At 42.9% G+C, this 23,657-nt stretch overlaps 1 protein-coding gene across 1 annotated transcript in view; it reads right to left on the bottom strand.

Annotated features, from left to right (window-relative positions):
• net1 (neuroepithelial cell transforming 1) overlaps nucleotides 1-23,657 on the bottom strand; it is a 72,947-nt gene that overhangs the window by 42,309 nt on the left and 6,981 nt on the right. The window contains exon 2 of the mRNA XM_084330691.1: nucleotides 5,973-6,030. Coding sequence (XP_084186817.1) covers nucleotides 5,973-6,030 — 58 coding nt within the window. The remainder of the gene's footprint in view (nucleotides 1-5,972; nucleotides 6,031-23,657) is intronic.

Here is a 23,657-nt window from a genome sequence, read left to right as displayed (position 1 = left end):
GCAGATATAAATAGGAATTCTTAGACAAGTATAAGTTAGAGGAGCTTGAAAATAACGTGAACTAGTATTTTTGTAATTATTTATCTTTTGCTGTAGTGGACAGGTATATTATTTTTTGATATTGATAAATAACTTATTACATATTAACCCATTCTTCGCCAGGCATTGTACCCTTCTTATACCATCCTCTGCCAGCTCTAGACAAATCCCAATCAACAGTGTTGAAATGGCAATAAAGTTTGGTTTATAATCAACATAGCTCATATGCGCAAAGCACAGTGCAATACTCCAATTCAGCCATTGGCAATTCAGCCGTTGTGTGGGGGGCGCTGTTGAGCGGGCCTGTGACCGGACCTGGAAGCGCCCCTGGCTATGCGGCTCTGCAGCTGCATGCTATTCGCAAATCCAGCATGAGCCAGCTCCCGCTGCAGCTGTCGTTATCAGAACACTACACACATATCATAATGTTTACAGCAAACTGTAGTTGATCACCAGGTATGTTTTATTAACATAGAATAATTCATATATATATATGCGCGCACTGACAGTCGGCTAATTGACATTTCCTGTGAAAAAATGTAATCCTCTCGTCCCGTTTGCGTCCCAAAAAAGATTTCTGTTCGTCCCAAATCAATATTTGATCGTCCCTGGGACGACGGGACATCGTTAGTCTCGAGCCCTGGCGGTTACACCTTCGTTTCGTTTTCAGATGAGTTTCGCTTTTCCAGGTCGCAACGTAGCGGTAGCCGAGTGAGACATACGTTTTGCAACCTGAGCACAGTGATGTAGTACACTGCCAAAGCAGTAGGTGGCAGTAGGTGGCGAACATGAAGACAATTTTCAACCAATCAGAACTTGAATGTGCCAATACACTTCCTGCAAAGAAAATGTCAACAAGGCGCCGCCATTTTTAAATGCCTATTTACCCAATGCAGCACTTATTTTTCAGCAAAGTGTAATAAAAGTGCAATAAACAAAATGGATACATTCACTGTGTGTTCTGCCTCTCATTTGTTGATGAAACAAAACTAACATCAACACAAGTGACCACCAAGAGCAGATAGTTTAGTCTCAAAACAATCCCAACCCCCCCCCCCACCCCCCCTTCCTCTGCATTGGCGCTGCACTGTCGGCTGCCTCGTGTGAGGGATCACTCCCCCCCCCCCCCCCCCCTACAGCCCTGTAACAACCCCAACCCACTCCCCCCTCCTTCCGTAAATGGCGCTGCCTATGACGGCTGCCAGTCTGTTTGCGGTGGTGAATATGCATATGTTTGTCTCAAAGCTCTGTACCATTATTACTATCTAAAATGTAATAATTGTGGAATATTACTGTAATGAGCTGTATGTGTATGATCCAAGCGTCCTATGATCCTCATAGGAGCATAACAGAAAAAAGCATTCCATGTGAAGGTATTCTGTATCTTTGCATGTCAACTAATAAAGAAACTTGAAACTTGAAAAAGATCGGTGATGTTGTTAGCTACATTGTTAGCTACATGCTAACGTGAATGGAATATGCCAGTATAACAGTATAGCATTGTGGCTAGAAGCTAACGCTAGCTCACGTTAACCAGCCAGCACCAAACTGATGATATCGGGAGCTATCAGTAGCTAGATAACATTAGAGACAACGCCGTGTGTATTAAACAAAGGTGAATAGATGACTGGGCCATTTTGTTTAATGCTTGTTAAGATTGAAAGAGGAGCTTGAGCTAACAGGGTCTGATAGCTAACGCTAGCTCACGTTAGCCAGCTGCAGTGCTCATGCAATCGGTAATGCTAGCAGAATGAATGGATCATGTAAACTTTATTTAACATATTGCATAATGGGTACAATACAATACGGCTCAATACAAACAATTGTTAAGGGAATGCAGACTGTTGTAGCTTGGACTGGGGTCCTTATAACAATAACTTGACAACCAGTGTTGTGCTAGTTACTGAAAAATAGTAACTCAGTTACTTTACTAGTTACTCATTTCAAGAGTTACTTGAAGAAGAAAAAAAAGATTGCTCCCATGCAGATACAGATACTCAAAATCGGTTGATCAACTTGACAGTTTCCATTCACATCACTGAACTCTGCTAAGCAATGTGGTCTAGATACAGACACAAATCTGACACAAACACAAATGTCCCGATGTAATAAGAAATGCACCGTGCCTAATTGCTCGGGGAGGTTGAGCGCAGGCACGTTTAGGTTGAGCGCTTGCACGTTTAGGTTGAGCGCATGCACGTTCTAGGTTGAAAATAAGTGCTTGAAGGAACAGCCTTGATATCTGTCACCGGAGCGTTTCATTATAACCGTCTTGCAACGTTGTTTAAGATATCAATCGTGCATTGCAACGTTAGAATAGTTAGGATATCAATTGTGCATGAAAGGACTATATTTATATTGTTTGATTAGTATTGATGAGATTCCCTGGCAGATTTGTAGTCAAAATCCATTGATCAACTTGAGTTTCCATTCATTTACATTCACATCACTGCACTCACCAGTGTCTGTCGAGATGTAACGTTAGTCCAGCAGCCCCTTAAACATTTTCTTTATCTCATTTCCATGTTGTACTGTATATTCTCTCTCCAAGTAGTTGGAAAAAGTTTTCCGTCCCATTTGCTGTGTGTCGCCTCGTATCATTCTACGCGGGTGGCGAGTGGATTTGGATGAGTCCTGGTAGTTAACGTTAGACTCCAGTATCTTTGAGCCAAAACACAAATGACATAACTAAAACGCTATTTTCTTTTCGCTCGACAAAAGAGAAATACGCGAGTAGCTGGGCGCTGCCATTATCAGTCAGGATCAGGAATACTAGTAAACAAAACACGCCCCCAGCATAGCGTTTTCCCCGCAGGCAGACAGGATATGAGGATAATAATAATAATAATAATAATCACTACCGCTCGCTATCAATCTACGCCGTATATAACGCAAATAACGCAGTAACGAACCATTCAGTAACGCTACGGCGTTACTGAATTTCAAAAGTAATGCGTTAGAGTACTAGTTATCGCCAAAAGTAACTTCGTTACTGTAACGCGTTACTTTGTAACGGTAATGCGTTAGTCCCAACACTGTTGACAACACATGGTAGCTGCAGCTATTTGGGACAGCTCTGTTGTCACCGGAAGGGCACGCAGATGGTATCTACTGCGCATGGGCGTTGAGCAACAACGGCTCCGCACAGATTACACGACATGTTGTCGGCGAGTTTTTGGCGCTATTCCAAAACGGAAACACAATTTAGCGTTTTCAGTAGGGCCACAACGTTTCCGGCAAAAACGGCATTTCTATCTAATAGGGACAGCAAACGTATTCAAAAACGTATAAAAAAGAGCACAAAAACAGTGTGTGTAACAAGGGCCTCAGAGCGAGAGGAGGGAGGGATTGTTTGTTGTCGTTGAACTCACTGCTCTCAGCTGAAAAGCTCTCTTGACTCGCGAGGATATCTCAGCCATGGGGCTGCATATTTCTCCAACAAATCATATATCGTCTATATCTATTTTCTGGTATTCCAAGTTTAGTCAGGATAATAGAACCTGCATTATCATTATCGAGAATACACTTTTCATTGGCCGTGTTTACAGCTCCTCAGGGACCCGACTGAACGTTATGAATTAAAAGTTTAATCTGGAGCATATGAGCAAATTCAGTAACTTTCTGAACTTGTAAGTCGCTTTGATAAAAGCGTCAGCTAAATGAAAATGTAAATGTACATATCCCTTATTAAAACGAACAGCCTGAAAAAACAATTCAGCCTATTCAATTGTTGTAGAATGGCTATAGCCAATTTTACACACCGCTTAGCCTACGCACTTTGGTTGCAACAAACAACGAGCTCCCATTGGCTGGTGCAGATTTCTGACAACGTGATTGGTTCAGATGCATCAAACACAGGCGAAATGACAATCTCTGCTGCTGTTATCTCCGCTGCTCGGCGGAGACAATACAGCTTGGTCCAAATTTGAAAAGGGGAAAACAATCCCAAACGGTTTAGATTGAAAACGAATAACAATAAAAAAAGATGAGTAGCCGTTCGTGTAACCGGTAATCCCCCCACACCCCAGTCAGAGCGAGTTGACAGCGCATCTACAGGTAGTCTAATCTGCAGGTAGGTACTGTATAGTAACCTCGTTCCCAGTTTTATCTCCGTGAGATAAATGTAGCTAGTAGCCTAGTTTCGCCAGCAGGCAGCTAGTAGAAAAATATGGCATGTTCAAAGATGACCTTTCCTCAAAATTCAGTGCCAAGAACCACAAGAATAAATGGAATGCAATCATCATATCAAGCTGCAAGCAGAATTATTGTTAAATCTATGTCACAACGAGAAAAAGCAACCAAGTCCTCACTCAGTGGCATGGGTTTTGGCTAAACACAAGAAGCCATTCTCTGATGCATACATAATAAAATAATGTATGGCTGAAGTGATGGAGACCATGTTTGAAGGCAAACAAAAGCAAATCCCCCTCAGATAGCACAGCAACCAGAATAACTGAAATACTGGCTGGTGATTTGATTAAACAGCTTTGTGATATAAAAAAAATAGGCTCTGGATTTGCACCTCCTGTTATATAAGTCCTGCAGGGGTGGTAGTGCAATACACATAGTACGCTCGGCTGAGCGCACCACTCTCTGGAGTGCTTTCCTGTCATGGGCCGTTCTGTTTCCATACCAGGCAGTGATGTTTCTAGTCAGAATGCTCTCTACAGCCCCGGAATAGAAGGAGTGGAGTATCTTCCCCGATACTCTGACCTTCCTTAGCTAGGCGTGCCAATACATCAACCTCCTCCCGATAGGCTTTCTCGTCATTGTTAGAGATCAGCCCCACCACCAGTAAATATTGCAGTGTCAAATTAACACTATTCCCGAGTGTATTTGTTCCTATTTGGCAAGATTTCCTGTGTACTATAGCTACTGTCCATCAATATCTTCCTTTTGAATGAAATACATCAGGAGAGATGTAGAGAGAGGGAGATGGAGAGAGAGCGAGACACACACACACACACACACACACACACAGACATTTGCAATATTTACTGTGTATAGCTCAGTAGCTGTAACAGAATAATTGTATTAATTAACTATTATTCAATAGTTCAATAGCGTTTAAATTATAATGAATTAAATAATTGTATAAAGAATTGTCCATGTTCTGTCATCTAATAATACTGTATATTCCATTACCTTTCCCATTACCTTTCCTATCTGTATCAAAGTCAAAATGTTGGTATTGTGACAACACTACAACATACAAAAGCAGCCAGTATGGAGAAGACTTGGTAAAGTCTTATGACCCTCTACCTATAGGTTTTAGGCATGGTGACGGTCATAATAATATGCTACCTAGCTTGTGTGTCACTGTAGCGCTAGGCCTCCTGCTGGGTCCAGTCATTGGAATAACAAAGGAACGACAGACTAGAAACTGGGCCTTTGTTCCAGGTGTGAATTGGTCTAGTGACATTGATCACATTGAATTCTGGGAGTGTAGTTTTTTCATCAGATAGCTGAATTCACTTGAATCCTTTCAAACTCCTGTGCTGGAATGTAGTTAGGATTTTACCAGAATGTTTGATAGGACATTGATTGAAAACTATTGACTCGAATTTTACAATTGATGGCTTATTTTGAAGGTATGAACCTGTAGTTTTATATTATGTAACAAAAAAAGGGAACATTCTGAGGAGGAGGAGCTGAAGAGCTCAGACTCCTAAGGGTTTTTAAGGACTTAAGGGTCAACTTGATTGCATTTTTTTTCTTTTCGTTTTTCTTAATGCATTGCCGAAAGATTGGATCAGAAAAATCGGTATCGGCAGATACTCAAAATCACATGATCGGAATCGGATCGGGAGCAAAAAAAATGCAATCGGAACATCCCTATCAAATTAAAAAAAAAAATCCCCAAGGGGATCAATAAAGTATCGTATCTTCTCCCCCCAGGCCTGGTGGCCGATAACGACGTGAACTGTACTCACCAAGTCCCACTGGGCGCTCTGGGTGAGGAAGGTGAAGGAGCCTCCTCTTCGCAGTGACCTGGGAGACGGGAGGAAGAACGGGGGAAACAAGGAACACGAGTCACCATCATGTTCCACATAGCTTCTTCCACACCACCTGGCAGCTAGCGGGACGACGCTCGGCATGCAGGGGGGGGGGGGGGTCGTGTGGAATGTCATGCCGTTTCTAAAACCATCGCTTATAGGGATGTGTAGTCTGACTCTGACGTCACTTTGGAGTCTGGACTGCCCGCACGGTCCACCCGTTTAGGGATTTATCATTGGGAAAATGGATTATCGGCTATTGTAATAATTCTGCCTCATGAACATTGGCAAGCTTTCCATTTTTGCACAAAATGAGTTCCCTTCTATCACCAACATTATTGTTTAAGCATTTTTGGTTGAAATAAAATTTGACGTAATTATTTTACGATTAATTGCGAATATTTCCATGTTGAGCTATAGATTGTGGATGAAAACGCACAGAAAGGTACACCATGCAAATGTTCATGGTTTATTTGTTTTAAACGAGACGATTTAGAAATGGGAAATGGGGAAATACAATGCGATTTCAAGCGAGATGGACCGGCCGGAAACAACAATGAGGTAACCACTACACCTCCGTATAGAATCCGCCGCCACCAACACTGAAGAGAGACACGCAAAACTATAGTTTCAAGTTTAGCACCAAGGAGTCCATATCTGACTATAGTTTCAAGTTTAGCACCAAGGAGTCAGTATCTGACGATAGTTTCAAGTTTAGCACCCAGGAGTCAGTATCAGCAGTGAAAGTCCAGTGTCATCTGTGCACTGCGGTTACCACGAGTCTATCCAAGTGAAAACACCTCACCGCAGACTCTGAGAATGTGAGAACAGCTGTGTACATGGTGTGCTCATACCTGTAGGTACTAGTACAGTGACTCAGTGGCCCACCACCAGCGTGTCCTGAAGACAGAAGAAAAGACATACAGAGTGTCTGTGATGTCGGCCGACTCTGTTACATAACAGAATGCACTCAGCTCACTCTGTTACGTACCACAGCTTCAGTAGTGTACCCAGTAGCAGGGCTGCACGATTAATCGGGAAAAAATCATCGCGATCTCGATTCATAGACCTATGCAATCCCATTTCTAAATTATGACTATTCTTTTTTATTCAAAAGAAATATATATTTTTTCTTTTTTACTTTTTACCGGTAGGTACTTACTTTTTTTTAAATGATGACGATTCTGACTGGTTATTTTGTATGTTACAAGATACTTTAAGTTTAAGTCAAGCACTTTCATATGTTATGTTTAAGTTTAAGTCAAGCACTTTGATATGTTATGTTGTCTAAAGAGTGCAATAAATAATTTTATTGAAAAAATAAAAGTGTGAGAGAATCTTGATCTCAATTCTTAGAGAAAAATCATGATTCACATTTGAGCAAGAATCGTGCAGCCCTAGTACCCAGCTCACTCTGTTACGTACCACAGCTTCAGTACCGCTCACTCTGTTACGTAGCACAGCTTCAGTACAGCTCACTCTGTTACGTACCACAGCTTCAGTACCCAGCTCACTCTGTTACGTAGCACAGATTCAGTACAGCTCACTCTGTTACGTAGCACAGATTCAGTAGTGTACCCAGCTCACTCTGTTACGTACCACAGCCCTAGTACCAAGCTCACTCTGTTACGTAGCACAGCTTCAGTACCCAGCTCACTCTTGTTACGTACCACAGATTCAGTACCCAGCTCACTCTGTTACGTACCACAGCTTCAGTACCCAGCTCACTCTGTTACGTACCACAGCTTCAGTACCCAGCTCACTGTTACGTACCACAGCTTCAGTACCCAGCTCACTCTGTTACGTAGCACAGCTTCAGTACAGCTCACTCTGTTACGTAGCACAGATTCAGTACCCAGCTCACTCTGTTAGTACGTACCACAGCTTCAGTACAGCTCACTCTGTTACGTAGCACAGCTTCCAGGGCTCCAGACTAACTTTTTTCACCACCGTCCCAGAACCGTCACGAAATACAATTTTAACCGTCCCAAAGTGAATGTAACCGTCCCAAAAATCAAATGTCATTTCTTTACTTTGGTTTTGTCGTCCATAGTTGTTATTGCCATAAGAAACACCATTCAGAGAAGGGGAGAATAAATTGATTTAGTCAAAAGGCTCCCAGGTGGAAAGATTTCACAAGAATAAATGATTAAAAATAAATATATAAAAAAAAAGTGTTTAACAAGGTGCTAGTATAGGGATATTTGGTCACGGTGCTGTTATAGTCAACCAATTGGAGCCATGTTGATTATTCCTTCCATAGGAAAATATATTTAAATGTATTTGTATTTTATTTCGTTTTAGTTTTTTTTGTTATTACAAATGTGTGTGTTTATGGTTGAAAATGTTAAGAGATAAATAAAGATCAAATCAAATCTAACTGAATCCCTCTTCTAACAAGAAAGAAAAACGTAGTTTAGCTTTAAACTATATAATGTCATTGCGTCCAGAGATTCCACCTTTGATAACTAAAGTAATGACACTTGACTAGTAATGAAACATGTCCCTTAGATCGCGCTGTCCTCCTGGTCGATATTGATAACTGCTGCTAAAATAAAATAAGTCCCGAGTCGAGACTCCGTGCTGCTTCCAACGAATCCCAATAGTATGCAACTGCAGAGCCGCAGAGCCAGGGGCGCTTTCAGGTCCGGTCACAGGCCCGCTCAACAGCGTCCCCCACCCAGCGGCTGAATTGCCAATGGCTGAATTGGAGTATTGCACTGTGCAATACTCCGATTCAGCCATTGGCAATTCAGCCGTTGGGTGGGGGGCGCTGTTGAGCGGACCTGAAAGCGCCCCTGGCTCTGCGGCTGCATGCTATTCGCAAATCCAGAATGAGCCAGCTCCCGCTGCAGCCGTCGTTATCAGAACAGACTACACACATATCATAATGTTTACAGCAAACTGTAGTTGATCACCAGGTATGTTTTATTAACGTAGAATAATTCATATATATATATGCGCGCACTGACAGTCGGCTAATTGACATTTCCTGTGAACAAAATAAAATCATCTCTGTCCCGTTTGCGTCCCAAAAAAGATTTCTGTTCGTCCCAAATCAATATTTGATCGTCCCCGGGACATCGTTAGTCTCTAGCCCTGACAGCTTCAGTACCCAGCTCACTCTGTTACGTACCACAGCTTCAGTACCCAGCTCACTCTGTTACGTAGCACAGCTTCAGTACCCAGCTCACTCTGTTACGTACGACGTACCACAGCTTCAGTAGTAGTGTACCCAGCTCACTCTGTTACGTACCACAGCTTCAGTACAGCTCACTCTGTTACGTACCACAGCTTCAGTACAGTAGGGCTGCAACTAATTACTAATTTGGTAGTCGACTAATCTGCCGATTATTTTTTCGATTAGTCGACTAATCGAAAACCAATGTAAACAACAACAAAAAAAAACATTTTTTTTTTTTTTTTTAAATGACCTATCTTTGTGAAAGTGGCTTCTCAGCTCTGGTCCAGCTGAAGACAGAGCAGAGGAACAGATTGGACATTGAGCATGACCTCAGAGTTGCTTGTCTACCATCACCCCAGACTTTGAGACTCTTGTCAGGACCAAACAACAACATCATAACATGATGATCCCATAGCAAATTAAAATAATGACTCATGAAACATTTGAATTTGGATCTTTAAGCCACTTTAAATGAAAATGTATTTGAAGAACAATACAGCAATCACTCATAACAAGATAAATAAATTAAATAATACAAATTAAAGTGGAAGTGTACTTTAAATAACTTTTGTTTGCTGTGTGTGAGAGGAGTCCGTGTGTGTGTGTATGTGTGTGTGTCTTACTCTGATCGCTGTGTGAGTGAGAGGAGTGTGTGTACTGTGTAATTTGTGTGTGTGTCTTACTCTGATCGCTGTGTGAGTGAGAGGTGTGTACTGTGTAATTTGTGTATGTGTGTGTGTCTTACTCTGATCGCTGTGTGTGAGTGAGAGGAGTGTGAATGTGTATGTGTGTGTGTCTTACTCTGATCGCTGTGTGTGAGAGAGAGGAGTGTGAATGTGTGTGTGTCTTACTCTGATCGCTGTGTGTGAGTGAGAGGAGTGTGTATGTGTGTGTGTCTTACTCTGATCGCTGTGTGTGAGTGAGAGGAGTGTGTATGTGTGTGTCTTACTCTGATCGCTGTGTGTGAGTGAGAGGAGTGCGTGTGTAATGTATTGTGTGTCTAGTCTGATCATCATCTCCTGCAGGGGAACAATGTTTTCAATGTCCAAAATTTGCTATGGGATCATCATGTTATGATGTAGTCTGGAACCCTGAGAAGCCACTCTCACAAAGATAGGTAGTGAACAAAATTAAAGTTTTAATGACTAATCGACGCAACAATTTCTCGTCGACGATTTTTTTATAATCGACGTCGTCGATTATGTCGACTAATCGTTGCAGCCCTACAGTACAGCTCACTCTGTTACGTAGCACAGCTTCAGTACCCAGCTCACTCTGTTACGTAGCACAGCTTCAGTAGTAGTGTACCCAGCTCACTCTGTTACGTACCACAGCTTCAGTACAGCTCACTCAGGGTTCCCACGCTTGCCTTGAAATTTTTTTCCATACTACCTCCTGATTTTCCAGGTACCATATTAAGTGATGATCTATAGGCCCCTGAAGTTTTCCGCCCTCATCCGCGCCCCCCTCCCCTCACACACACAACCCCCTAGGACACCTGACTACTTACTTGATTTAAAAGATGTGCCAGTCAAGTCTACATTGTAAATGCTTAGAGATTATGTCTTATTGATAATATCAATGCATGAAATAATGCAACAAGCTGTAGATGAACAACAATTTATTGAACTGGAACACATGAGCACTGGGATTGATATATGTTCTCTCTTCCACTCCTCTCCCATCTCATCCTGTCCTCTTCTCTCCACACCTCTCCTCGTGTCCGCTCCTGTCTTCTCTTCCTACTCTTCTCAACTCTTCTCCACTGTTCTCCCTTTTCCTCTGTCATCCTCCTCTTCCAGCTTCGCGGCCTCTTCTCTTCCTGGCTAACTGGCTCGTTATGAGAGCTAACGTTGGCTAGCTACTGTACCCGGCGCTGGCTAACTGGCTATCGTTATGAGAGCTAACGTTGGTAGCTACTGTACCTGGCGCTGGCTAACTGGCTAGTTATGAGAGCTAACGTTGGCTAGCTACTGTACCTGGCGCTGGCTAACTGGCTCGTTATGAGAGCTAACGTTGGCTAGCTACTGTACCTGGCGCTGGCTAACTGGCTCGTTATGAGAGCTAACGTTGGCTAGCTACTGTACCTGGCGCTGGCTAACTGGCTCGTTATGAGAGCTAACGTTGGCTAGCTACTGTACTGGCGCTGGCTAACTGGCTCGTTATGAGAGCTAACGTTGGCTAGCTACTGTACCTGGCGCTGGCTAACTGGCTCGTTATGAGAGCTAACGTTGGCTAGCTACTGTACCTGGCGCTGGCTAACTGGCTCGTTATGAGAGCTAATGTTGGTAGCTACTGTACCTGGCGCTGGCTAACTGCCTCGTTATGAGAGCTAACGTTGGTAGCTACTGTACCTGGCGCTGGCTAACTGGCTTGTTATGAGAGCTAACGTTGGCTAGCTACTGTACCTGGCGCTGGCTAACTGGCTCGTTATGAGAGCTAACATTGGCTAGCTACTGTACCTGGCGCTGGCTAACTGGCTCGTTATGAGAGCTAACGTTGGTAGCTACTGTACCTGGCGCTGGCTAACTGCCTCGTTATGAGAGCTAACGTTGGTAGCTACTGTACCTGGCGCTGGCTAACTGGCTCATTATGAGAGCTAACGTTGGCTAGCTACTGTACCTGGCGCTGGCTAACTGGCTCGTTATGAGAGCTAACGTTGGCTAGCTACTGTACCTGGTGCTGGCTAACTGGCTCGTTATGAGAGCTAACGTTGGCTAGCTAGTTAGCAAGATTGCACTGCTTACTAACTAACGTTGATAAACCCAGGTTTACCACACAGTTAAAACACAGCTACTTACATTTGAGGATAAACTTGCATAAGAAGTTTCACTCAAGTTTCACTGTAGATGCCAAGGCTCCCTTGGCTCACCAAGTTGCCTGCATCAAATTCCAACATCCAATATACCATATAGGATGCCAAGAGCATGCTCTACAACATGGGATCATCTATTTCTATCTACTCATGTTAATTCTGTGCTCAATAGTTACATTTTATTACACATCATCCAATAAAATTTTCCAGGACAACTGTTTGTATTTCCATGTAATTGGTCACTTTTGCTCAGTTTCCATGCCTTTCCATACCTGGAAAATGAAAAAATGAATCCCATGTTTTCAATGTTTTCCAGGTACCGTGGGAACCCTGTCACTCTGTTACGTACCACAGCTTCAGTACAGCTCACTCTGTTACGTACCACAGCTTCAGTACAGCTCACTCTGTTACGTACCACAGCTTCAGTACAGCTCACTCTGTTACGTACCACAGCTTCAGTACAGCTCACTCTGTTACGTACCACAGATTCAGTACAGCTCACTCTGTTACGTACCACAGCTTCAGTACAGCTCACTCTGTTACGTACCACAGATTCAGTACAGCTCACTCTGTTACGTACCACAGCTTCAGTACAGCTCACTCTGTTACGTACCACAGATTCAGTACAGCTCACTCTGTTACGTACCACAGCTTCAGTACAGCTCACTCTGTTACGTAGCACAGCTTCAGTACCCAGCTCACTCTGTTACATACCACAGCTTCAGTAGTAGTGTACCCAGCTCACTCTGTTACGTACCACAGCTTCAGTACAGCTCACTCTGTTACGTACCACAGCTTCAGTACAGCTCACTCTGTTACGTACCACAGCTTCAGTACAGTGCATCCAGCTCACTCTGTTACGTACCACAGCTTCAGTAGTGTACCCAGCTCACTGTTACGTACCACAGTTTCAGTAGTGTACCCAGCTCACTCTGTTACGTAGCACAGCAGCTTCAGTAAAGCTCACTCTGTTACGTACCACAGCTTCAGTAGTGTACCCAGTAGGGCTGCAACTAATGACTAATTTGGTAGTCGACTAATCTGTCGATTATTTTTTCGATTAGTCGACTAATCGAAAACCAATTATGTAAACAAAAACTAAAAAAAACTAAAAAAAGGGATATATATATATATATATATATTTTTTTTTTTTTTTTTTTTTTTTTAACTACCTATCTTTGTGAAAGTCAAAGTGGCTTCTCAGCTCTGATCCAGCTGAAGACAGAGCAGAGGAACAAATTGGACATTGAGCATGACCTCAGAGTTGCTTGTCTACCATCACCCCAGACTTTGAGACTCTTGTCAGGACCAAACAACAACATCATAACATGATGATCCCATAGCAAATTAAAATAATGACTCATGAAACATTTGAATTTGGATCTTAAGCCACTTTAAATGAAAATGTATTTGAAGAACAATACAGCAATCACTCATAACAAGATAAATAAATTAAATAATATAAATTAAAGTGGAAGTGTACTTTAAATAACTAAAGAAATAATAATAAAAAAGAAATAACTAGCAGCATCTGCCCCCAGCACCGGGGCTGATGGGGCTGTAACTTGGTCCAGGACCAGGAGGGTGACGTGGAACAGCTGTAAGGGGAGAGGGGGATGAGTCAGATCAGACAGAATTCTAGGTATTTTGTTTGCTGTGTGTGAGAGGAGTCCGTGTGTGTGTGTATGTGTGTGTGTCTTACTCTGATCGCTGTGTGAGTGAGAGGAGTGTGTGTACTGTGTAATTTGTGTGTGTGTCTTACTCTGATCGCTGTGTGAGTGAGAGGTGTGTACTGTGTAATTTGTGTATGCGTGTGTGTCTTACTCTGATCGCTGTGTGTGAGTGAGAGGAGTGTGAATCAGGGTTTCCGTTAGAAAAAATTGTTGCCGGTCTCCGTGACCTGCAAGATTTCAACTACCGGACAAATGAGATTAATTCCGGTCATAGTTTATTGAGCTTTAAAACAATTGATAGGCAGGCTCATGTCATCCTCAAGGCATGTAGATTTATAATATTATTACTTAAAACTAGGCTACTTTTGCGTATACAGTCATTAATATATTCCAAATAAAATAAGTCCCTCGATACTCCGTCTCCGTGCTGCTGCTGACTTGAAATAAAATAGACCGCGTATGTGGCAGTCGGTCCGACACTGAACAGCAGTCTGTTATAATCACATTTTTATGAGCTAACGAATTCCGTTATATTGGACATTTGTATTAATTATATCAAGCGAAGAACTGAGAAAGCAGAGAGACTGCAACATTATCGTGGTTTGCGTGACTACTCTCTCCACCTCAATGTCACGCGGTCGAAAAGGGCGCTTGTCTATTGGACAGTGGAAATGTGTGTGTGGCTGCGATCCTGTGTGTGCGCGCGCGCGTGTGTGTGTGTCTGTGTGTGTACTGCGGAGCCCAGATCAGCGGAGCCGAGTTTTGACATGGCATTGATCCATTGTTCTATTGAAGCACATTACCTACCACCATCCTCTCGCTAAACAACTTGTAGACCACGGTGTTTTTATGAGTGCCCACAAGTAGCCGTTTTAATAATATAATAAGCCGCGCGCCTCGGTAATAATAATAAGCCGCGTTTTTTCTTCCTTCTTCCCAAGATGCACAGACATAGAGAGAGAGAGAGAGATAGATAGATAGATAGATAGATAGATAGATAGATAGATAGAGAGATTAGATGCAGTGTGCTTGTTTTGCAGTGAGTGCTGCGAGCAGTGGTAATAATAATCACTTCCTATATTTGGTTCGCGTTTGGTCCGATGAAGCGAACCGAGACCTACGTTTTTAAAGCTCTCGCTGACAACGTCGTTGTCATTATTAGAAGCAACGAGGAAACAAATGTAATGATCGTTTCGTTCATCGCATAGGCTATTTAATTTTAGCCTATTTTAATACAATTCAAATAATCAAATTGTGCTTAGACTCAGGGAATTATTTTCACCGGACATTAAGACCGGAGAAATTAAATATGTCGGACTTCAGGAGATTTTGCCGGACAAATACCGGTAATTACCGGCTAACGGAAACGCTGGTGTGAATGTGTGTGTGTCTTACTCTGATCGCGGTGTGTGAGAGAGAGGAGTGTGAATGTGTGTGTGTCTTACTCTGATCGCTGTGTGTGAGTGAGAGGAGTGTGTATGTGTGTGTGTCTTACTCTGATCGCTGTGTGTGAGTGAGAGGAGTGTGTATGTGTGTCTTACTCTGATCGCTGTGTGTGAGTGAGAGGAGTGTGTGTGTAATGTATTGTGTGTCTAGTCTGATCATCATCTCCTGCAGGGGAACAATGTTTTCAATGTCCAAAATTTGCTATGGGATCATCATGTTATGATGTTGTCTGGAACCCTGAGAAGCCACTCTCACAAAGATAGGTAGTGCAAAAAAAAAAAGAAAAAAAAAAAAATTAAATAAAGTATTTTTTTTATTTTTTTTTATGACTAATCGATGCAACAATTTCTCGTCTACGATTTTTTATAATCGACATCGTCGATTATGTCGACTAATCGTTGCAGCCCTAGTACCCAGCTCACTCTGTTACGTACCACAGCTTCAGTAGTGTACCCAGCTCACTCTGTTACGTACCACAGCTTCAGTAGTGTACCCAGCTCACTCTGTTACGTAGCACAGCTTCAGTACCCAGCTCACTCTGTTACGTACCACAGCTTCAGTACAGCTCACTCTGTTACGTACCACAGCTTCAGTACAGCTCACTCTGTTACGTACCACAGCTTCAGTACAGCTCACTCTGTTACGTACCACAGCTTCAGTACAGCTCACTCTGTTACGTACCACAGCTTCAGTACAGCTCACTCTGTTACGTACCACAGCTTCAGTACAGCTCACTCTGTTACGTGGCACAGCTTCAGTAGTGTACCCAGCTCACTCTGTTACGTAGCACAGCTTCAGTACCCAGCTCACTCTGTTACGTACCACTACCCAGCTCACTCTGTTACAGGTTCAGCTAATTTGGTCAAGGGGTTTTCTGGAAGGGCCCTGGCTTTGCCTTTTTTGGACTCAAAGGCAGGTGGCATAACTTAAGGCTAAAGCCTCCCAGAAGGCCTCCTTTTCCGAAGCACTTTGTCACATTCATCACGGCCTTTATCTCCGACCTGCCTGGATCACTGAAGTAGGCTAGATTAAGCCCAGATAGGACTGTGCACTGAGGAGGAGGACACTAACAAATTGCAACACAAAACTATGTCAAGTATTTAGACAAAGCACAAGAGCTGGGCAAAGGGCTTAAAAAAATCTGTACTTAATGTTTTTTTATTTTCTGATGGTTGTTCTGATGGATATTTGATAGGATTCCGTTTTTTTTTCTGCAGTAAAGATGTGCCTACATGTCGTGGTGCTGCCTCATTCAGAATGATCTATAATATATCGTCAAATGTATATTATATTGCATTATACTAAATTATGTTATATCGAGTAAAATTAATGGGGATAGGGATCAATAAGCTTAGCTTCCCTCTACTCCTTTTTTGAACATGTCAACTAACTACATTGCTCTTGACTTTGTTTATAATTTCTTTTTCATTCTGATTATTCCATTTGACAAAGCTTGATATTATGATTTATTTAGAGGAATGTAAAGAGAGGAGTGTGAATGTGTGTGTGTCTTACTCTGATCGCTGTGTGTGAGTGAGAGGAGTGTGTATGTGTGTGTATCTCTGTTATATGTCAGTTAGTAGGTAGGTGTGTAAACCTACCCACGTTGTATTTTTTTGTTTTGTTTTTGTTTGTTTGTTTTGTTTATTTGTTATTGTTTTGTTTGTTCATATTCTGTTTGTATCTGTGTTCAGGCTCCCTCCAAAAGCTTTAAATAGCTTCTTGGGAGACCTGGCACATGCACACAATTTGCGACATGTTATCACATGAGGATACTCGCATGTAAAATGTATCGTGTGTGTGAATAAAAAATTCATTCATTCATTCATTCATTAAAGAATACATGTTCAAAAATAAACTTTTCATTCATTCATCTATTCCCATTACATTTCTATTCATTCAACCTTTATTTAAACTCCGGGGACTATTGGTTTCCCTCATTTACAGTGACGTCGAGTGTACAACTAAAAGAGATAGAACAACACAAAGATAGAAACAAGTAATCAGCACGATAAAATAAAGTTAAAATAAAAACAGGAAACAAGAAACAGGAAAAGCAGACTAAAAGCAGTTACAGAATGATGTACAAACGGTTACTAATCAAAGCTATAAACTGTCCAAAAGGTTGGAAGAGTATTAAACTTTAAAGTGCCTTACATTTCTACCACACATTCCTTACTGTTGTTATAGCCTCTGCTGGTAGACCCCAGACCTACTCTACAATTTTAATGAAGCAATATTTCACATTGGTGTTGCACTTTCACATTCATTCACGAGTTCATAAACCAACAACAGCTGAGCCATGATGCTATAGCCCAGACACCATTCAGGTTTTTGTTGCTTGTGTTTTGATCGTTTCTTTTTTTACCGTAGGCTATTATACTTTTTTTTGGTATTCTTCTTTGTGAAAAACACTGTGGTGCTCTACTAAATAAACTTTATCCACTTACTTATTACTCTCTACTTACGTACGCTTTGACCCGGCTCATAAATCAGAGGGTAGAGTACTTGTGATAAATACGTTGTCTATGCAAACCATTGCGGAACTCGCAGAGGTATGCGTGTTGCGCGATAAGTGACTTATAAGTGAAATACAGGCTATTCGCAGCACTATCACACACCGATAATAACCTTTGTACCGGTTACACAGAACTGTGCGGTTTACATAAGATTTTGGGGGCAAGTGTTTGTGTGGGGACTTCAGCTTCCCGCATTTCTCGTGATTGCCGGCCTAATCTTGGCTAAAGATAAGTCTTCAATCTTGTCCAAACAGACGATTAACAGCCGAGATGTAGGTTAGGTCTGGGGGCCTTGGCATCAAGAGACCTAATAGAGGCATTTCGGAGCTGGAGATTCTTGAGAATACGCCCCCCCCCCCCCCCCCCCCCCGAGAACACAAGTTTGTCCCATTCCGCTTGTCGTGACATTAAGTCATTCCAGTCATTGCAGGTGGCGCTCGGCCAGGAACGCGGAAACCGTCTGTTCTGCGACATGGGCATTACTGGCAACCGTGTCACCCATTCCTCTGGGGTCCGGGCTCTGCCTGGAGAGGAAGCCATAACTCTGTCTGGACGGCGGTGTGACGGAGGCAGGGAAAGGACAGGTAAGCCTGTGGTGGTCTAGAGTGCCGCTTCTAAACGTTGGGGTCTTGGGACTAGGGTTGCCGCGGCGATGTGAAATGTCCCATGACGAATAAACCCACGGTATCTAAGTCAACAGACAGCAATACCTTTGACGGATTGACAGGAATACCCTCCGTCAAATTTCTATCTGTTCACTGGCGGATCAATGTATTGGTTGGTTTGTTAGGATTGGTTTTAGTGCACTGTGTGCAGCTGTATTACCTAGGAAAACACATGGGATCAGGACCAGTTGTAATGCCAGTACCTTGTACATCTTTTCGTGGTGTGGGAGTAAACCAGAGTACCCGGAGGAAACCCACGCAAACATGGGGAGAACATGCAAACTCTGCTGGGGTTTGAACCCAGGAGTCCAGGACCTTCTCGCTGTGAGGCAACAGTGCTAACCACTGCTGGGGTTTGAACCCAGTACCATCTCGCTGTGAGGCAACAGTGCTAATCACCGCTGGGGTTTGAACCCAGTACCATCTCGCTGTGAGGCAACAGTGTTAACCACTGCTGGGGTTTGAACCCAGTACCATCTCACTGAGGCAACAGTGCTAACCACTGCTGGGGTTTGAACCGAGTACCATCTCGCTGTGAGGCAACAGTGCTAACCACTGCTGGGGTTTGAACCCAGTACCATCTCGCTGTGAGGCAACAGTGCTAATCACCGCTGGGGTTTGAACCCAGTACCATCTCGCTGTGAGGCAACAGTGTTAACCACTGCTGGGGTTTGAACCCCGGACCTTCTCGCTGTGAGGCAACAGTGCTAACCACTGCTGGGGTTTGAACCCAGGACCTTCTCGCTGTGAGGCAACAGTGCTAACCACTGCTGGGGTTTGAACCCAGGACCTTCTCGCTGTGAGGCAACAGTGCTAACCACTGCTGGGGTTTGAACCCAGGACCTTCTCGCTGTGAGGTAACATGCCACATTTGATTATTTTTTTGTTGTTGTGCAAAATCAACTCTGCCTCTCTTTTAGGGCTGGGCGATATAACGATAACGATAAATATCGCGATATATTTTAATAATCGATATCGAATAAAAAAATCGTTTTTTTTTTTTTTCAATATATATATATATTTTTTTTTGTGTGACCTGCAAGAGGGCAGTTTTAAAACCAGAGACAGTGGACAGACTTGTCTTTCTTGCCTGCCACTTAAAGTAATAGCTTTGCTTGTCCAAATGATAATACTGACCAAATTGAGATTTATTTTTCTCTTGTCCATTTATTTTGTTTGCTTTCTAATTTAAAATACAGTTTGAAACCGTCTGTACACAGTAGGCTATGTGTGCTAGCAGAGCTAGACTCCAGTCACGAGTCACGGTGCACATGTGCGGTGGTTTGTCCACCAAAAAAGCGCCAAAAGATCGAAAATAAACTAGCAGAGCCAGAACTGTTCAACTCCCCTGGAGCCACAGCCAGCAGAGAAGCCGGTTTACTTTAGCTTTTAAACCAGCTGCAGCCTGAGAACTGGAGTGTGAGGGGATGCAACACTAAAGATGGCGGCAACGACAAAGAATTGCCGTAGGTGATGATGTCACGTTCGAAAATGTAAACACAGGAAGTGTTAACATGGCGCTGGATGCTGATATAAAATGAATAAATAAGCAATAAATATGAAGTTATATTTGAACCTCTGTTGTCAAGCCTTGTCAATATAACCCACCCCATTTTATCACGAATGGATGGTGTTGTAGAGTTCGCTTTTGAGCGTTTCCCAGGGCTAACGCTAAGCTAACGGTTAACGCTAGTTAGCTTAGCCTAGTCTAGTATAGCCTGTAGCACTTTCTTTTCAGCAAAGAACGTGCAAAAAACAAAACGGATACATTCACTGTGTGTTCTGCCTAGGGGTGGACGGTATAAATGGTATACGGTATAAACGGTATTAATTTGCTCTACGGTATGGATTTTGACTATACCGTGTAACCGGTAGAGCAGCTCTAAAATAGCAATGACGTCATGTAACCACAGCGCGACTATTTCAATCGCATTTGCCCCTAAAAATAGATAGAATTAGTCATAGATATGTGCAAACTGGAAAAAGTTATTTAGGAGGCTTCGCGCAGTGGGCGTGTCAACACGCAATTGTCATTTCATAATAAACACATATCACCGCGGCGCACAGCAAGTTTCAATTTCAGTTCCTGGCATTTTTAACCAATGGAGAAAGGTAAGAGATGTCCCTATCGTTTTTCTTATATGAATTATTCTACGTTAATAAAACATACCTGGTGATCAACTACAGTTTGCTGTAAACATTATGATATGCGTGTAGTGTTATGATAACGACGGCGGGAGGACGGCTGCCGCAGTGGATTTGCGAACAGCGGGGCTGTATTTTGCTAGAAGCATATGCAGCTGCAGAGCCGCAGAGCCAGCGGCGCTTTCAGGTCTGGTCACAGGCCCGCTCAACAGCGCCCCCCCACCCAACGGCTGAAAGCTGTGACCAGACCTGAAAGCGCCGCTGGCTCTGCGGCTCAGCAGCTACATATGCTTCTAGCAAAATCCAGCCCTGCTGTTTTTTATTTTTTATTTTATTCTAACGGAAACACTGATACCGTGATATATACCGTTACCGTCTATGCTTCAAATCAGGGTTCGAAATTAACGGGGGCTTGGGGCAAAATGCCCTCAAATTTACCAAATGCCCTCGACAATCAGTTAAGGGGGGCAAGAAAAGCCCCCCCGACAGTTTACTAATTATATATATAATTATATATATGCTCTACAGTGCGAGCATTTCCCTCGTATTTGCCCCTAATAATATGTGTGTGTGCGAACCGGAAAAATCATTTACTTGCAGTGTGCGAGACGAGTGAAGATTACAAAACAGCTCCGCTGTTAATAGTTCAGAAACTGGACTGAAATTCAGTTTTTGGGTGGAATGCAAGGAGGGAGGGAGGCGGGGCCCGCTGCGTGTTACAGGGTGCTTGAGAGGTGCACCGTGCGAACGCAGACAGAGAGCTCTGCTCTGCTTTCATCAAATTGCATAGTGTAACATCATTTACACTGCTATCTTAACGTTAGCAAGCTAAGCATCTGCATAGCGCGACCTGTGTAACGTTAAGTAACTTGTGTTCGGCGGGGAAAGACCGTTCCATTTGTAATACAACTCCAAAGAATAACATCCAAATCCGATCCCGATGCGCATTTCCTTCATTCCACAGCGCTGAGCACGCAACGTATTTCATTGATCGATCTGGCCAGAGCCTATACTCACAAACGTTGCGTGTGTGGGGTTTTTCATGTATCAATTTGAAACAAGCCTCTTGACTGTTGGAATTAGAGATGTTAAAAATAAAATAGCTAATAATATTATTCAATATTAGACATTCATTGATCCAGAGGCAACCGGCTATTCGTCTGCTATTTGTAGATATATCAAGACAACAACACAACTTGCCCTCAGGGACAATAATATTTAATCTATTTAGATAGAGTATGTATGTATTATTTACAGATAATTGAAGGTACCTCAAAACATGAAACCAAGCCATGATGTCACACATCGTGTGTGTGTGTGTGTGTGTGTGTTACTTGAACAATTGTCACTGTGCTCCTAAATTTCTGTGTGCTCCTAAATTTGTATTTAGATTTTATTTATTAACATTTTATTTAGGAGCACATGTGCTCCTTGGGAAAAAGGTTAGCGTAGAGCCCTATATATGGAGACATTAACATGTTATCAAACATAGGGACGAAGACTGTAAAAAAAGTGTCAATGTTTTATAATCTTTGTTAATTTTCATTATAAAAATGTTGTGCCCCCGAAATACAAAAAAAGCCCCCGAAAATCAATTAAGGGGGTCAAAAAAAGCCCTTGAAAAAAAATGTTAATTTCTAACCCTGCTTCAAATTATACCTGATATACATTTTAGACCATACCGTCCACCCCTAGTTCTGCCTCTTTTCTCACGAATGGAACTCTGTTGTAGAGTCCGCTTTTGAGCGTTTTGCAGGGTTAACGTTAATGCTAGCGTTAGCTTAGCTTGTCCAGCAGCTAACATTATCCCATCGTTCGTGGCAATTATATTACATGTCATTGATCTACTGGTCGACCACGGCCGACTGGTTGGGCACCACTGGTCTAATAGAAATAAATGCATTCAAACAAGAAACTAATGTATAGAAAATAGCATGGCAAACAAAAATTGCCAGGCCTAATGCGAGCCAGGGAAGTGCTGTGCTTTGTAATGTGATTTCATGTTTTCATCCACTTGTTTTTGGTTGAGGTCTGAACTCTCAAATTGCCCATAAATATCGTTTTTGTGGGTATTCTCCAGTTGTTGCCGTGTGTGGTGTTATCTGCCCAAAATTCAAGCAAGCATGACAGTAGTCAAGTCAAGTCAAGTCAAGTCAAGTCAAGTCAAGAGTTTTAATTGTCACGGCATACAGGTATACAATGAAATGCGGGTGGTCTTGTAACGACGTTGTGTGTGTCACGCCCCCCGCACGGCTCGATTCCGAGACCACCTAATCCAACTGATCCCGTTCAGCGGGGGGTAAAACGAATCAGCGCCGTTTCGCATCGCAAAAGGGGTGAGTGAGAACACTCCCCTCCGTTCTCGGGAGCAGTGATTCGATCCCCAAACGTGAGTGAGAAAGGCCCCTTAAACGTCGCAAACTAATCTTGTTGGCCGTTGTCTATATCTCTCCTGCCTCGGTGTCTCTGCCTGCGCGGGGAGCGGGCTGTGCTGTGCTCTCTTCTCTCTTCCCCTCCCACACACACACACGGGTGCTGCGCTGCCGAGTACAGACAGCTCTGCTCTCATAATGGCGGACAGAACAAAACGTTCAAAAGTCTGGGTCTATTTTACTAAAGTCGATGCTGACAACGCTCGTTGCCACAAGTGCAACAAGACATTTGCCAGTAATGTATAAGCGCTGGTACTTGTCAATGTGGCTGGCGGGGAGATAACGTTAGCTCCGAATAGAGTAATGGCTGACAATCCGGGGGTAAATAAACGAACGAGAGCTTCTGATTGGTGGTAAGAAGAAGAGGTGGGTGCAAGCGGTGGGACGTTATTGGCAGATCGACTGTCTGCCTCCGAATGTAACGTGACTACGTCACAGCCAAGAAAGGGAGCGCTGGATTTGTGAAAAACTCCCTGTTCCTAAACCACACGCTATCAGTTTTACCACAGTACTGGCAAAACGGGAGGAGGCTATAATAAAAACAAGCGCCCTTCATCCAAATCCACCCACACCGGATTTATTTTAACCAAAAAATTTATTATATATTATCGGAGCTATCAATAACGTTATCGGGTTTATCGGGATGACGTCATAATTGCTGATATCGGCCCGATAATTATCGGCCCGATAATTATCGTGCATCCCTAATACAAACCGGAACTGGATCACCTAGATCAACATCA

This window comes from Notolepis coatsorum, assembly GCF_963971535.1.
Source record: "Notolepis coatsorum genome assembly, chromosome: 15".
NCBI lineage: Eukaryota > Metazoa > Chordata > Actinopteri > Aulopiformes > Paralepididae > Notolepis > Notolepis coatsorum.
The sequence above is the reverse complement of the archived record's forward strand: the minus strand, read 5'-3'. Positions and strand labels throughout refer to the sequence as shown.